A 17,472-nucleotide genomic window follows, 5' to 3' on the forward strand; every position below is an offset into this window, starting at 1 on the left:
TATAGAATAGAAAATACCATGGATTTGTAAGCCAAACTTTTTATTTCTTCCTGATTTATTTTTAAGTTTCTTAACAGAAAGCCCAAGATATTATTTGAATTTATGAATTTATTTCAATCGTTCATTATCAATCTCTTCATCTGTTGAACTCTCTTAGATTTCAGATTCTTTTTTGTTTTGAAAGGGAAGTATAACTCCTTACTAACCCCATAATATGGTAATTAACCCTATATGGTAACTAACCCTATATAGTAACTTACTCTATATGGTAACTAACACAATTCTTTTTTAGAACACCCTTTATCAAATATATGTAGTCACCACATGTAGTCCCAATCATATTCCCAAAAGTCTTTATAGATCACCCTATATATCAAATATATGTACATGTAATGATGTAGTCAATCTGTGTAGTCCTAATTACCCAATCATATCCCGATAAATCTATAGGAAGTGAGATATACATATATACATTTAATATATTAACCTATATTAAATCAAGAGTTATAAAATATCCTTCAAATTCCATTCCAGGACAAACAGTTAGATAATTAAGACCGTTCCCATCACAACTATTTGAAGAACTGGACTATGGACTGGTCAGAACAAGCTGGGACTCATCATTTCAAAAAAGTATAATGGTCACTTCTTTTGTTTTGTGGTGTATATGTACAAAATGTACTCTGTTTTGTCGCTGTCACACTTTGTTTTTAACTTCTTGACAGAATTCAACCAACTTGCACAGAATCTTCAACAGGAAGTGAAATTAGACACCGGCTATTTTAATTTCTGAAATACGAGTGACTTTTTTACTTATTAATAGTGTTGTCAAAAAGTTCACTTTTGCCTAACCAGTTACTCGGATAATCGTTAGACTGATTAACCGGTTAACCAATAGTTTTAAGTTGATGTTTTAAAGCCTCATCTATAGTACCTACAGTCCTACACATAGATATAAGAAGATGTGGTATGAGTGTCAATGTGAAAACCTTCCATCTAAGTCATACATTTACGTTTTTATCATACAATGAATTGAAGTTTGTCCTTTATTATTATAAGGCTTGTCTGTGAAGATTCCTGGCGAAGTTTTACTTTCAATAATCAAATACACCATATCAATTGCGTCTTTTGTACTAACTTCAGAGTGAAAAATAAAAAAAAACCTTCTTCTTGATCTCGCAGAATTTTATATTTTTGAAATTTATGATTCTTTCTTTTTCTCTTGTTGTCTCCAAAAATAGTGTGAAGTGTTTCAATTTGAAATGGTTAAGGCTGTTACTCGTACTATCAAGTATTATCTTCATAAACTTTTAAATCTACAGGCGTGGAGCTCAATTTTTTGAAAATTTTTAGTTAAATTCTGTTGGCCTGTAGATATGATTTTTACAGGCCCGAGAATGATTTTTACAGGCCGGAGAGCAATTTTACTAGCCTGGGCTGCCTAGGCTGCCACTTAGCGTGAAGACTGAGTATACATTGATTACATTCACATTGTTTTGCATTGCACACAATTTTTGAGTTAGCATTTCGTTTACAGTATGACAAAGCCTTGCACGATGGAGATTGCACATTCAGATGTAGGTCTACACAATATAAGAATAAAAATGAAATTATGAAGTAATTTAAACATATTACTGATTTAAAGTTACTGTTTAAAAAACATGTGTACTAATTATGTTTCCTTACGATCTTAACCTGAGCGGAGAGACAAGTTCTAATTAATTAAATTTTATATTTTTGGATTAACAATAGCAATCAATATACTGGACAATTAATCTGTCAAATTAATTATTATAAACATGATGACAATTTTAAAAGAAAACATAACTATTTAATGATTTCAATACAAATTTATATCAAATCTATCAAAATTGAAAAAAAGTCCGGTTTAACGGTTAGCGTTTTTGGTATTCGGTATTTGGTCTTTCAAATGGTTAACCAGTTAACTGGTTAACCATTGACAACACTTAGTATCGAATTCATAACAGTGTGGCTATGGACATTGATTGGCGCACTTTAATATCCCATTGACTGGGACAGATTAGGTGAACGATCGTCCATAACGCCCATTGCTCACGACGTCCTTAATATAAACATTTAAACCGTGGGGTCACCAAAGGTTCTCAACGCCTATATAAAATAATTCGAAATACTAATCAGGAATTTGTGTTTTGATTTATATTGATTAATTAAACGTCCTTTACTTGTGTTTTTGTTATGTTTCGACAATCAATTTTCATAATAAGATATCGCAAAGCCATGTTCTTTCAGAAAAAAGAATGACTTACTGAATGCATGTATTGATTGATTATCTTTTTCGGATTTAACAATTTCGATTGTCGAGTTATGTAATCTTTTAACTTTTATCTGGTCTAATTTTATTTTAGAAAGAATGCATAATCCACTTTCAAAAGTTGTGCAAATACGAAACATAAAGACAAAATATACTTCTGCCCTGTCTTTTTCGTACTTGAAAGCTATTTGGATGAAACCTTGTGAAATTTGCATGCATTTACGTTATTGTATTGGCAAAATGTATCATTTGGTGTATATAGGAAACTTAAACCGTTCTGCTATACTGCTGTACTATACTTGTGAAAAACACTTGGCAACAGAAACGCATTCATCTTATCTATATAAAAAAAATCGACCCAATTTACATAGAAATGGACGTCTTCGTGCATTTGTGATCGCAAATAAAATATGTTCCGGACCTTATGAGTATTTGGACCATACGTGTATGGTTGGACCATATTAGTATACCCTTATGGTCATGATATATGCGTATGGTCCAAATACTCATTTGGTCCGGAACACATACATGATATTCTGTGCGTTGTCGGTCGTCTATTAATTTTTTTCTTTTGTTGATGGATTTGACGTCTTTCTGTGAGTGATTATTTGTTCATGACTTAAAACTTACTTGCAAATAATTTAAAAACAAGACTTGATTTATAAAAATGTCCAAACAAACCATGATTTTTTTTTAAACATACATCACATCCATTTCAAAAGGCTAAAATTCGCCAGGTCTTTAATTTCAACTAAATGAGTTGACTAAATTAATGTTGCGGACCATTTTCCAATTTCCATGCGGTATCCCTATTTTTTTTCTCGCTCATCTTTTATGTTTGTTTTTTTCATCCCAAGACCTCTTGGAGCTTTCATTCTATAAAGTGTGTATTTTGCTAATGGTTGAAGGCCATACGGGGACCTATTATAAGTTATATGGTTCTCTACTGACCCCGTACGGATCCATAGAGGGTTAGTAAAATCCATAGCGGGTGAGGCCGGAGGCCGAGTCCCCTATGAATTTTATTCATCCTCTATGGATCCGTAGGGGGTCAGTAGTTAACCGTATAACGAATTTATCGGACGCTGGACTTTTTCTGCGGCGTTTTGTTGAAAAATAAACAATGAAACACAACAACATTAATAGATGACGTCGCCATTAACGCGTCATGAACCCCATATGAAACTTACTAACCCCACATACGGTCTCATAGGGGGTCACCACGTGACGGCATTTAACCAATCACAACATGATAATTCATCTGTGGTCCGATAAAGCTTGATAACGCCTGTTGGTCCCTGGAAAGAATGTGTCTGATTGTCTATCACACTTCATATTCTTATTTTAACATGCAGTTATATCTATGATAAGAATGAAAATTGAATTGTCATTGAGACAAAAACCCAACCAAAGAGCAAAAAAAAAAAAAAGCCCAAGGCAACATGTAGATCTTTCGTATCAAGGGAATTGCTATAAATATATTTATTTCAGGTTAATAGTATTAGGCCATACTCAAGTTATAAAATAGATCTTGTCGTCAACTTTTGCAACCAGCTTCTATGTTTCTATAATGCACTGTTCATCTTTTTTGGGCTTCGACTTTTCCATTGGACAGACAATTTTGTTTTCGACTGTTTTAAAAAGATGCATCTCGTATGTTTTAAATTTGAATAAGAAGATTCAGGTTGTCTTATACGTCAATGATACACACAAAAAAACACGATAACAAATAAAATAAGGTGCAACATTCATTCACCATGAAAAGAATACATCACATGGATGTAATTTTTGTAAGAAAAATACCAATTTCGTGAGAAGTTGTGTGTTGGACTTGAAGAGCCAAGGCAAACTGACAAATATCTGAATGAACGAATCGATTTATGGTATATAAAAAAAAAGCCCACATGGTTAGCATTGAATAAATACAAGGCCACTCTTAAATGATCACAACGTAGAAGTTTTTGTTCTCTTAATCAATAAGATATTTTCTGAAATAACGCGGGTCCCTATTAACTTAAAAGTTTTTTTGTTTTTTTTTACCATGAATAAACTTTTTTTTTTTATTATTATTTATTGATATCAGCTCTGGACATTAATATTCTTAAAAGTGAAACTGTTGTAAGTGATGGTATAACAAATATTTAAAATAAATTCCTTAAATGATTTGTGAAAAGAAAGTTTCATTTTATGTATCAGAATTTGTAACAAATGATTATTTAAATCCCCACTTGAAGGCCTCCGATAGACTGAGTGAGCATAAAATCATCGCCCACGACAAACAAGTTAAAGGTAAACTTTTCAGTACAATTACTAATAAACGTTTTACTGTCGACCACACTGTTATGAATTTCGTTCTATTTCTTATTAAACTACAAAATGGACTTATACTTTTTCTGATTTTTTTAATCCAAATTACTTTATTTTCACACTTTTGGACTCACCATGGCAAACAATTACGAGTTTCTGCACTCACTCCAAAAATTCTTAGTGTGAACCCTGATAAGGTTACCAAGAAATTCAATATATTAAAATCCAGCCCCTTTAAGATTATTACACAATACTGACGGTTGTATCCCTATTTTGACATTTTTACTTGATATGTTTGTTTGTTTTGTTAGCACATAATTGTCATTATGATGGAATTTGATGTGACTGTCTGAGTGTCATATAAGTAAGAGGGTTAGCTAGCTATAAAACCAGGTTTAATTCACCATTTTTCAAATAAGAAAATGCCTGTACTAAGTCAGGAATATGACAGTTGTTATCCATTCATTTGAAGTGTTTGAGATTTTGATTTTGCCATTTGATTAGGGCCAAGTGAGCTTTTCTCATCACTTGGCGTCCGGCGTCGTTAACTTTTACAAAAATCTTCTCCTCTGAAACTACTGGGCCAAATTAAACCAAACTTGGCCACAATCATCATTGGGGTATCAAATTGGTCCCGTGAGCCGCCAAACCAACCAAGATGATCGCCATGGCTAAAAATAGAACATATGGAAAAAATGCAGTTTTTGGCTTATAACTCAAAAAACAAAGCATTTAGAGCAAATCTGATCAAGATCTATCTGCCCTGAAATTTTCAGATGAATCGGACAACCTGTTGTTGGGTTGCTGCCCCTAAATTTGTAATTTTAAGGAAATTTTACTGTTTTTGGTTATTATCTTGAATATTATTATAGATAAAGATAAACTGTAAACATCAATAATGTTCAGCAGAGTAAGATTTACAAATAAGTCAACATGACCGAAATGGTCAGTTGACCCCTTTAGGAGTTATTGCCCTTTATAGTCAATTTTTAACCATTTTTCGTAAATCTTAGTAATCATTTACAAAAATCTTCTCTGAAACTACTGGGCCAAAATAATCCAAACTTGGATTATTTTCATCATTAGAGCTAAAAATAGAACATAGGGGTAAAATGTAGATTTTGGCTTATAGCTCAAAAACCAAAGCATTTAGAGCAAATCTGACATGGGGTTAAATAATCTATTAGGTCAAGATCTATCTGCCATGAAATTTTCAGACAAAACAGACAACCTGTTGTTTGGTTGCTGCCCCATAATTAGTAATTTTAAGGAAATTTTGCAGTTTTTGGTTATGATCTTGAATATTATAATAGATAGAGATAAACTGTAAACAGCAATAATGTTCAGCAAAGTAAGATCTACAAATAAGTCAACATGACCTAAATTGTTTACCTCTTAAGGAGTTATTGCCCTTTATAGTAATTTTTTAACAATTTTCATAAATTTTTGTAAATTTTTAGAATATATTTTCCACTGTAATTACTGGGCCAAGTTCATTATAGATAGAGATAATTGTAGCAAGAAGAATGTCCAGTAAAGTAAGATCTACAAACACATCATCATTACCAAAACACAATTTTGTCATGAATCCATCTGCTTCCTTTGTTTAATATTCACATAGACCAAGGTGAGCGACACAGGCTCTTTAGAGCCTCTAGTTTAATATGCACATAGACCAAGGTGAGCGACACAGGCTCTTGAGAGCCTCTAGTTTGAATTTTCCTCGGAGTTTAGTATTTTTGTGATTTTAATTTTCACATACATTGTATATCATTCTTTTGTTTCAGGATGAGAAAGACGAAGAATTTGAGCTATTACCCAGTACTCCCAACACTCCATTGATTGGATCACCGTCCAGTAATTCTGGGATCAGCCCTTCACTGCAGACCTTCTCTAAATCAAGTGATAGAAATCCACATTCCACATCTGGAGCATCAAGTCCGTCTATAGATAGTAATGTCACAAGTCCACATGTTGCAGCCTTACAGGTATTTTACATTATCAGGCTTTTTGTCAAAATTTAGATGAGGAATTTGAGACTTTGAAACATTTCAACAGTCAATTACTGTGGATTCAGTATAATTTGTTGGATACCAATTTTCTTGGGTTTCCTAGATCAAGTGAACCATGAATGCAAACGTTCAACGAATAAAGATTTATATAGGCTCCTATGCAGACTTTTTGTCGAAACCATGAAATGGCAAGATTCCCTCAGTCCACGAAAATTGGTAACCAAGAAAATAAATGAATCCACATTATCAATGGCATACAATATGCAATACAAAATAATCAATCCATTAGATTTATAACTGGATTTAGAAATGATAATATTTAAAGAAGTTTTTGCCCTGAAATGACTTTTTTTAATTCCTTTTTATCCTTTTCAGCTATAATCTTTCACTTCATATAATCATTAGATTGAATTTTTATTTGACCTACTTTTATAAACTCACCTGGACTAAATATCCATGTGACTTTTTGCCATCACTTGGTGTTTGTCGTTGTAGATTTTGACCCATCATGACCGGATTAAGTTGTGTAAAGATAGGGAGGTCCCAAATTGGTGTAAAAAACTACAAGCCCAAGTTTTAAGTAGAAATTGGAAGGAAATAGAGGAGTTGGAACCCAAGGGAAAAAGGGGTAAAAACATTTATTGCTCATGCCGGGGACCAGATGATGGGGGTCTCATGATTAGATGTGACGAGTGCAGGGAATGGTTCCATGGACGATGCGTGGCCATCACTCCTGAGGAGGCGGACAGAAAAAAATCTCTCCTCTGTTTGTCCAAATGTTACAAACCTTTTAATTGATGTCTCCTAGGGTACCTACTTTAAAGTTTTGATCTTGGAATTTAATCGATCATCAAACATGGCTGCTCTTACTAAACATAGAACATAGAGGTAAAATGCAGTTTTTATGCCCACCCAGGGAGTATGGACATTATAGCTTTGGTCTGTGTGTCTGATTGTTCATCTGTCCTGCTTCAGCTTGAAGTTTTTAGTCATTCACATTTAAGTTTTTGGTCAAGTATTTTTTGATGAAGTTGAAGTCTAATCAACTTGAAACTTAGTACACATGTTCCCTATGATATGATCTTTCTAATTTTAATACCAAATTAAAGTTTTGATGCCAATTTCACTGAATATAGAAATTGATAGTGCGAGTGGGGCATCAGTGTTCTATGGACATATTCTTGTTATGCCCCACCTACGATAGTAGAGGGGCATTATGTTTTCTGGTCTGTGCGTCCGTTCGTCCGTCCGTCTGTTCGTTCGTCCGTCTGTCCCGCTTCAGGTTAAAGTTTTTGGTCGAGGTAGTTTTTGATGAAGTTGAAGTCCAATCGACTTCAAACTTGGTACACATGTTCCCTATGATATGATCTTTCTAATTTTAATGCCAAATTAGAGATTTTACCCCAATTTCACGGTCCACTGAACATAGAAAATGATAGTGCGAGTGGGGCATTCGTGTACTGAGGACACATTCTTGTTTTTTTTCAAATTTGACAGCTTTGCCTTGGGTTATTATTTTGAAAACAATGATAGAGACAAAAAGAGAGAAATTAAAAAAAGTAAAAATTTCCAGAAAGATAAGGTTACAGATTAATCAACTTGGTAGAAATCACCAAATGACATATTAAAGAGTTACTGCTTTCTAATTTTTTTTTGCATTATTTTTAGGACACTGTAGTTAATAAAAGAACATCTTTTCATAGCAAAAATGTTTAACTTATTGTGATCTACAAGTCGTTTAACATAAATGAATCAGCAGTGTGGTCCCTTATTAGACTTATTGCCCTTGAAAAACACATTTTACCTATTCATTGTGCTCTCTGTAGAAACTATAACATATAGAAAGGAATTCAATAAATTGTACTATATTTGTAAGACGCTCAAAACAAAAGAAACTATTATCAAAGCAAGAGGGATTGGGAAAATTTCCGTTATTGGCGCAACAAATGTACTAAATTAATAGAAAAATCTAAACAGTCCTTTTTCAAGCAAGCAATAGAAAATAACAAAAAACCTAAAGAAATTTGGGCTTTACTCAAAGATTTAAAACCAAAACCCAAAATGAAATTCCATCTACCATGAATTTTGACAATAAAGAGTATGATAATGTGCAAGATATAGAAAATCATTTCAACACTCACTTTACAACAATAGGTGATAAATATGTTACAAATAGCACGCAATATCAAACAAATAAATTAAATGATTATGTTCCAGATAAAATACCCGCTGGTGTTAGATTTACGATTCCGTTTATTAATAGTTATCAAAAGTACCAGGATTATAATTTTATACGCCAGACGCGCGTTTTGTCTACATAAGACTCATCAGTGACGCTCAGATCAAAATAGTTAAAAAGCCAAACAAATACAAAGTTGAAGAGCATTGAGGACCCAAAATTCCCAAAAGTTGTGCCAAATACGGCTAAGGTAATCTACTCCTGGGGTAAGAAAATCCTTAGTTTTTCGAAAAATTCAAAAGTTTTGTAAACAGAAAATTTATAAAAATGACCATATAATTGATATTCATGTCAACACCAAAGTGCTGACTACTGGGCTGGTGATACCCTCGGGGACGAAACGTCCACCAGCAGTTGCATCGACCCAGTGGTGTAAATAGTTATCAAAAGTAACAGGATTAAACTAGACGAAACAACGAAATTACTTTCTAAACTAGAAACATCAAAAGCAACTGGACTTGATGAAGTTGGTCCGTTTTTCATTAAACTGTCATCAAAAGCTTTAGCCCCAAGTATAACGTATTTAATAAACTCAAGTATACTAGAGGGTGTTTTCCCAGAAAATCTTAAATTAGCTAAAGTAACTCCAATATTTAAAAATGGTGATAAACATATGCCAGAAAACTACAGACCTATATCAATACTTCCTACATTATCAAAAATATTTGAAAAACATGTCGCAAAACATTTTTATCTATATCTGTCAAAATATAAAGTATTACATGAGGCACAATCTGGATTTCGATCTAACCACTCATGTCAGACAGCCCTTACCAAATTAATTGACACCTGGCTCAAATGTATTGATAATGGTAATGTTGTAGGGACAGTCTTTCTAGATTTAAAAAAGGCATTTGATCTCGTTAATCACACCATTCTCTGCCATAAATTACATTTATACAAAGTCTCTTATCATTCAAAAAAATGGTTCGAGTCGTACCTGTCTAATAGAAAACAAAAAGTGTGCTCTGGTAATACAGCCTCAGAATCTAAATGTATCAAATATGGGGTTCCCCAAGGGTCCATCTTAGGTCCCCTTTTGTTTGTCTTATTCATAAATGACATGACTTTAGAAGCCACTCATACAGCCATTGATATGTATGCTGATGATACAACACTTCATACATATGGAACAAATAAGGAAGAGATAGAAAGGAAACTAAATTACGATGCCAACACCATAAATAATTGGTGTCTGAACAATAGGATGGTTATAAATCCCTTAAAAACTACTTCTATGTTGATTGGAACAAATAAGAAACGAACTTTGCTAGGAAATGATATGAATATATGTTTACAAGATAGCCCAATCACACCCGTTGAAATACAGAAACTTTTGGGTGTATATTTTGACAAAAATTTGGACTGGAAATTTCAAATTGACTATGTATGTAAAAACTTAAGTTCTCGTATTGCACTGTTATCTAGAATTAAGAAATTTTTGGATATAAGTAGTAGAAAGCTGTTTTATAATGCTTATATTCTGCCCATATTTGATTTTTGTTGCTCAATATGGGGAAATTGCTATGAGGATGGATATAAAAAAAATCTTAAAATGCAGAAAAGAGCTGCAAGGATTATACTTGATGCACCAATACTAACACCTAGTATAAATTTATTTAAAGAGCTAAAGTGGTTGAATTTCAAATTTCGAATTTCATATCATAAACTTATTCTTGTTCATAAAATTCTAAACGATAAAGCACCTGATTACTTAAAGGAACTCTGTTGTCCAATTGTTAACCTACATAGTAGAAATCTAAGGTCATCTGCAAATAATAATTTAGCTGTTGTACGACCGAACACAAATTCATTGAAGAAATCTTTTGCATATAGCTCATCTATACTTTGGAATAAACTACCAAATGAAATAAAATGTTGTGAAAACCTGGACACTTTTAAACAAAAATGTGTTAATTTCTTGTCTATAAATGATTTATAACAACTTACTCAAATATTCTAATGATTTGAATGTTATGTATATATATATCAATGAATTTATTTTTCTCTTGTTCTACAGACAGTTTATAGTTAGTATGAATAGTGCATTTACATAATATGTTAGAAACTGTAAGCTTTGTAATATTTGTACTGTTTGTTCTTTGTGAGGGCCTCAAGGTAGATTAGCGAAAGCTAATTGAGTCACCCTCTGTAAATAAAGTCATTACTTACTTACTTACTTACTTACTATGCAAAAGTGTTGAGCAAAATAAGCTTTATAAAGAAGTCACCGAAGCAGAAATTGTGGATCGACTGCTTATAGAAGTTATTGCCCTTGAAAGTTGTTTTAACTTTTGTATATACATATATAACGGATTGCAATGAAGGAATTTAAGATAAATATCAAAATGGCTTATTTTTAATCAGGTGAGCGATCCAGGCTCTGGTCTTTTGGAGCCTTTTGTATAACACATGTTTGCATTTTTAATTTTTCTTGTTTAAACTTTTATATAGGACGTTTTTTGTGGGGTTATAGAAGAAAAGAAAGGACCAGTAAAAGTAAGGATCAGAAAAAATGGGACAAGAAAATGATACCAAAAAAAAGTGGTGATCAAATACAGAAAATAGATAAAAATTGGGTGAAAAATTAGAAAAAAAAGAAGTAAAATGTCATAGAAAATGTAAGAATTCAGAAATGAAGATCCCTGAATAGATAGACCTCGAACAGAAAATATAATTTTGTATTAAGACAAGACCAAAGTTGTCAGTTCACTCCCTATTGAAGTTATTGCCCTTAAGGAGGCTCGCGGGTATAAGATTTTCAGAAAAAAATTAAACATTTATTTTTCATTACAAATTTTATTTATTACCTTTTAGTAGTTGTTACTTTGTCATATGGTACTAAAATCATTCCAAAAAATCAATTCTTGTTGGCCCCAGATGACTTTTAAAATGTAGATATTATTGAAAAAGCTCCAGATTATCTCCCTTTGGTGCAAAAATGCCATTTTTTGGCATTAAAATTGAAATATTTTTTTTAACTCATCGGTGACCTATATTTTTATGCCCCACCTACGATAGTAGAGGGGCATTATGTTTTCTGGTCTGTGCGTCCGTTCGTCCGTCTGTTCGTTCGTCCGTTCGTCCGTTCGTCCCGCTTCAGGTTAAAGTTTTTGGTCGAGGTAGTTTTTGATGAAGTTGAAGTCCAATCGACTTCAAACTTGGTACACATGTTCCCTATGATATGATCTTTCTAATTTTAATGCCAAATTAGAGATTTTACCCCAATTTCACGGTCCATTGAACATGGAAAATGATAGTGCGAGTGGGGCATTTGTGTACTGAGGACACATTCTTGTTTATTGTTGTTTTCGAATAAGCTGTACATAAACTAAATAATTGTAAAATTTAAGCGATTTCTGTAATTTAGTTATTTTTTTATTTCTATATTACAGCTATTTCTCCTATTAGTTCAACAGAAAAAAAGAACATTAACAAAAATGTATGCTTCTTTCGAAGGCAGAGTGTGAGTGTAAATGAACGGTGACCCCATTTTTTTATTTCATTTTTCTATTAAGTATAAGATAAAGTTCATTTATAGAAAAATATATAGAAATCCTATATTAAATTAAAAAAAATGATTTAGACCCGCTAGCCCCCTTAAACAATGATTTTTACCAATTTCGACTTTTTTACAAGAAAAGTAAGGTAGAAAAAGAGAAACTTGACAACTGAATGATCAGCCAAAAAGATCTACAAGTAAACAGTGAAAATAATTAGCAAGACTGAGTATCAACACAAAAGGTTGAAAGCTAAAATCATCAGTTAACTCTTTATTTAATACTAACAGAAGTCATTGTTGTGCAATGATGAATTTTGCCCATATTTTTGGTGCATTTATTGATATTTTTAAATCTTGGAAAAACTATAACAGAATGAGATAGAAAGAAACTATGAAGGGCAAAAATGAGTGAGATAAGAAAAATATAAGACAACATGATCAAAATAGTATTCCTCATAAATCATTCTCTTCAATGAAAAAATTTATACACTTTTGTTGGTTTAAATTTTGGCAAAAATGATCAATAGACAAATATCTCCAAATAACTTTTTGATACCAATGTCAAATTATGGGTTTTCCGGATTTCAGGGTTCACTGAACATAAAAATTTGATAACTCGTTTTATGTTTAGTTTTGGTCTAGGTTAGTTTTTTTGTGACATCATCTTGAGATTTTGAACTTATGTTCATTTTTATTAGATGAACATTTTTTTTATTAAGCTTTTAATCCATATTTCACATTTTTATGAACATGGAAACTGGATATTGGGAGATGGGCATGGTTTCTTAGAAATGAATACTTTTCCTTGTTTTATTTTTATTTTGTAATTTTTAAAATGGGATCAGCAAGACAATACAAGAAAATAAATTTTTGCAATGTGAACAGTTCAAATTCCATGGAGCCTGAACTAGAAGAAGAAAGAAGTTCCTTAATAGACTTGTTTCATAGTATCGACTTGACATAGGAGTTTATATATTTTTTCGGCAGGTAACCTTCTCTCTGATTGGACAGCCTGGTATTCATTCAACCAACAGCAAGGTAAAGAAGTAAAATCAAGCTTTTGAAAGTTTTAATCGATAATTTTATTGAGGAAATAATGTTTTCATTATACAACAAAATAATCGGAAAACAGTAAACTTTCCCCCCAAAGTGCACAGATTTTATGTTTGATTTTACTTCTTTTTGTTGCTCTTATTTGACCGAGTACCTGGATGTCTTACCACAGATGAGGAACCGTAACCAGTTGAAAATTTTATAATCTGGAGTCAAAAGTTGGTAATATGTGAAAAAAAGTCTATTGAACAAGTAATTCAATGAAAAACTTTTTGTTTTCAGTTATTTTTCAAACATTTTTCTATTTTTCAGCAATTGTTTAATCAACGTCAAACAAGCGTAGTACACGAAAGACAGTCGTCTCATAACTCTCATTCTTCATCGCAACATACAGGCAATGTCAGCTCAATACATTTTGCTGAGGAAGACAAGCATGATGGGAAATTATCGAACTCATCCTCAAGGTCGTCATTTTTCTTGCCTGACCATTACGATGATGTTCAAAGAACTGTTAAATCTATGGGTGAAATTTCTGTTGATACACAAGATAGTGCTACTTACCAGAATACACCATTTCCTTGTGGTAATATAAGATTTGCCGGAAAACGAGAGGAGGGTGCTGAGGTAAAGAAGATCAATTGAAGAAATTGACAAAAGGTTTTAGAAATAGTTATAGATTGTTTTCAAATTGAGAAGATAATACATGTAGTTCATATATTTCTCAAGTAGCCTAAGGTTTTTTTTGTTTGAATTATTGCAAACCCTATAATCCTAGTTTTCCACAGATTCACCTGCAAGTTACCTGTCCATTTAAACTTTTGTAAGTTCTATTGTCCCATCTAACAAATACAATAGCTATTGTTCTCTGTTTAGGTTATTCAATGGGACCTTTAAATTTCTTGCAAGAGAAATCTATCACTCACTGATTAATTTACCTGAATAAAAAATTGAACTGTCAATGATGGAAATACATGTACATGTACAAATAATTAATTATAAAACTGCATGTGATGTTGTATTTATTCAATCAAGAACACATTTTCAATTTGTTTGATATTAACACTGATTTAAAAATTAAAAGTTGATTTCTGATCAAATTTCAACATTTTACCTATTAAAGTTTGCTTTATTTTAGTCTGTTCACTACATGACAATGTTTAAATAAAGGTCTTCATAAATGTAACAACCACAAAAAACATGCAAATTCTTTGAAAGTTAATTTTGCAAGCAGTAGTTAAAAAATAAACTTTTCATAATTAAATCAGTGCTCATATTGAACAGAATGAAATATTTTATTGAAATTGAATATATACTGTATCACATGCAGTTTATGTGAAGTTTATACAATGTATTTCAATCAACAAAGAAGATATTTTTTTTGGTCAGGCAAATTAATCAATGAGTGATAGATTTCTCCTAGAAGAAATTTAAATGTCCAAGTGAATAAACTACACAGAGAACATTAGCTATTGTATTGATTCAATGGGACAGGTAAACTAAAAAAGTTTATATACCTTGGTCAAGAGCAGATGACTCTGTAGTATATTTATTAGTTTGTGATTAGGTCAGTTTATGGGGAACTACAAGTGGAAGGTCAATGATATTTGGTATGTAGTTGTGTAAGCATCGGCATATCTCATTTCCATGGAGATAATTTGGCTCTGCCCCCTTAGTCATGGTCTATTGACTATGAAAAGTTTTATGGCCCCGCAACGAAGTTGTCGGTGCCATATAGGTTTACCCTTGTCCGTAATTTGGAAATTCCTTAATTCTGAAATTCCGTCATTCTGTCATTCCGCAACAAACCATTATACAGACTTTATTCTAAACACTTTCAGGTATTGGGATGAGTTTTGGCATGTGAATTAACCAAGATCAGTTACAAATCAAGTTTAATTTTTTTTTCTGCTCGGCTCATTTTTGCCAAAATTACGGGCTATGGACTTTGATAAAATGTTGAAAATCAGAGTTATAAAGACTTTTTTTCTAAACATTTTCAGATATTGGACTGATTTTTGGTATGTGAATTACTCATGATGAGTTGCAGATCATATTTAAGTTTCGTTCAAATCAGCTAATTTGTGCCAAAATTAAGCGTTTACAACTTTGAAAATTGTTGAAAATCACAGTTATATGGACTTTTTTTTCTATAGGCATCCAGATTTTGAGCTGATTTTTGATATGTGAGACAACCATTATGTTTGTGTCCACATCTGTTATTGAAATTGCAGATTTTTCAATTTTTTGAGACAGGGCCATTTGTGTCGCTTTGACACATCTAGTCCTGAGTTATCATGTATTAGTTTGTGATTAGGTCAATTTTAGGGGAACCATTAGTGGTAGGCCAATGTTAATTGGTATTCAGTTGTATAAGCATTGGCACATCTCATTTCCATGGAGAATATTTGGCCTCATCCCTCAGTCACAGTCTAATGACTTTGAAACTTGTCTTAGTTTACATGTATTAGTCTGTGATTAGATCAGTTTAAGATGAACTGCTAATGTTAAGTCGATGATATTTGGTATGCAAATTTATTGGCATTTGCAAGTATGGTTTGACCGTTTCCATGGAGATTATATAGCCCCACCCCCTCTTATTGACTGAAACTTTTCTATAGTTTACTAGTTAATGTTTGTATTTAGATTTGGGAACGACTTATTATAATCCAATGGTCATGATGATATTTGGTATGCAGTTGTATAAGCATTGGCACATCTCATTTAGGCCACAACAATTTGATTCCTTGTTCGACGGACCCGCCTGCACCTATTTTTTTCAAAACAGATTTTTTAAATTTTTTTTATATTGCCTCTTTCCGCATCCGTAAATGTAATCATGTCCATTTCCCGCAACTTTTTTATGCCCCACCTACGATAGTAGAGGGGCATTATGTTTTCTGGTCTGTGCGTCCGTCCGTCCGTCTGTTCGTTCGTCTGTCCGTTCGTCCGTCCGTCTGTCCCGCTTCAGGTTAAAGTTTTTGGTCGAGGTAGTTTTTGATGAAGTTGAAGTCCAATCGACTTCAAACTTGGTACACATGTTCCCTATGATATGATCTTTTTAATTTTAATGCCAAATTAGAGATTTTACCCCAATTTCACGGTCCACTGAACATAGAAAATGATAGTGCGAGTGGGGCATTCGTGTACTGAGGACACATTCTTGTTTGTGTGTAAAAATCATAAAAAGATATCAACATTTGTTTTTAAACAAAGTCTAACCTGTATATAACGATTTTAAACATAAAAGCACCCCTCCACACTGTGTAAATATCTGTGAGAATATTTGTTTCAGCATGAAACCTATTTATCCAAAGTGGGAGTGCTCCGAATATAAATATATAACAGCGGAAATACTGTACCTGTAAAGAACAAAAAATTGGTTTCTTTACCCCTTACTTATATTCCCTATCAAAAAATGTTCGTTGTTAGAATAAAGTACAAAGATCTTCTGAAGGATTTGCCTTCAACTGCAATTGTATTGTATGCTGGCGAAACAAAACTATCCATAGCCGCTGCATGTTTATGCACCTGTCCTGAATGATTCAGGGGCCTGTCGTTCAACAGTTATCGTTTGTTGATGTTGTTCATTGGTTTTTTCCCGTTTGGATATATAAATTAGATCGTTGGTTTTCCTGTTCGAATTGTGTACGCTAATAATTTTGGGGTCCTTTATAGCTTGCTGTTTGGTCTGTATCAAAGCCCTGTGTAAAAGGACGTACTTTGACCTGTGTTTGTTATTATCAGGTTGAGAACAACCCTCCCTCAGACAAGGGGTAATTTTACTTATGTAGAAAAGAAAATAGAAATACCAAGGATTTGTATAGTTCTTCTGTACAAAACCTTTGAAAAATTAGAATTTTGTACTCAAAAAGAGAAGAGTTACATCATATTTTAAATAACTTTTTCTAAAAGAGGGGTCTACTTATTTTGAATAATATATTAAACTGTTAAAGTAAATGTGTTAATTTAACATGGTTAAAGTCCAGGAATATTACAAAATTCTTGGACATGTTTTGACCATTTAATACCAGATAGATATATAGTTCTTTGAGAAAATATGAGCCCT

At 32.6% G+C, this 17,472-nt stretch overlaps 2 protein-coding genes across 3 annotated transcripts in view; both read left to right on the plus strand.

Moving 5' to 3' along the window:
- Positions 1 to 17,472, plus strand: part of LOC139492177 (inositol 1,4,5-triphosphate receptor associated 2-like) — a 455,884-nt gene that overhangs the window by 253,805 nt on the left and 184,607 nt on the right. The window lies entirely within an intron of this gene.
- LOC139492176 (transient receptor potential cation channel subfamily M member-like 2) overlaps positions 1 to 17,472 on the plus strand; it is a 99,002-nt gene that overhangs the window by 4,336 nt on the left and 77,194 nt on the right. Inside the window, exons 2-5 of one of the 2 annotated variants that reach the window (XM_071280341.1) lie at positions 535 to 633; positions 6,388 to 6,588; positions 11,306 to 11,350; positions 13,719 to 14,030. In XM_071280341.1, the coding sequence (XP_071136442.1) occupies positions 592 to 633; positions 6,388 to 6,588; positions 11,306 to 11,350; positions 13,719 to 14,030 (600 nt within the window). In that variant the 5' untranslated portion in view covers positions 535 to 591. The remainder of the gene's footprint in view (positions 1 to 534; positions 634 to 6,387; positions 6,589 to 11,305; positions 11,351 to 13,718; positions 14,031 to 17,472) is intronic. The other variant, XM_071280340.1, reaches the window with a different exon arrangement.

Source organism: Mytilus edulis, chromosome 10 (genome assembly GCF_963676685.1).
Source record: "Mytilus edulis chromosome 10, xbMytEdul2.2, whole genome shotgun sequence".
Lineage (NCBI taxonomy): Eukaryota > Metazoa > Mollusca > Bivalvia > Mytilida > Mytilidae > Mytilus > Mytilus edulis.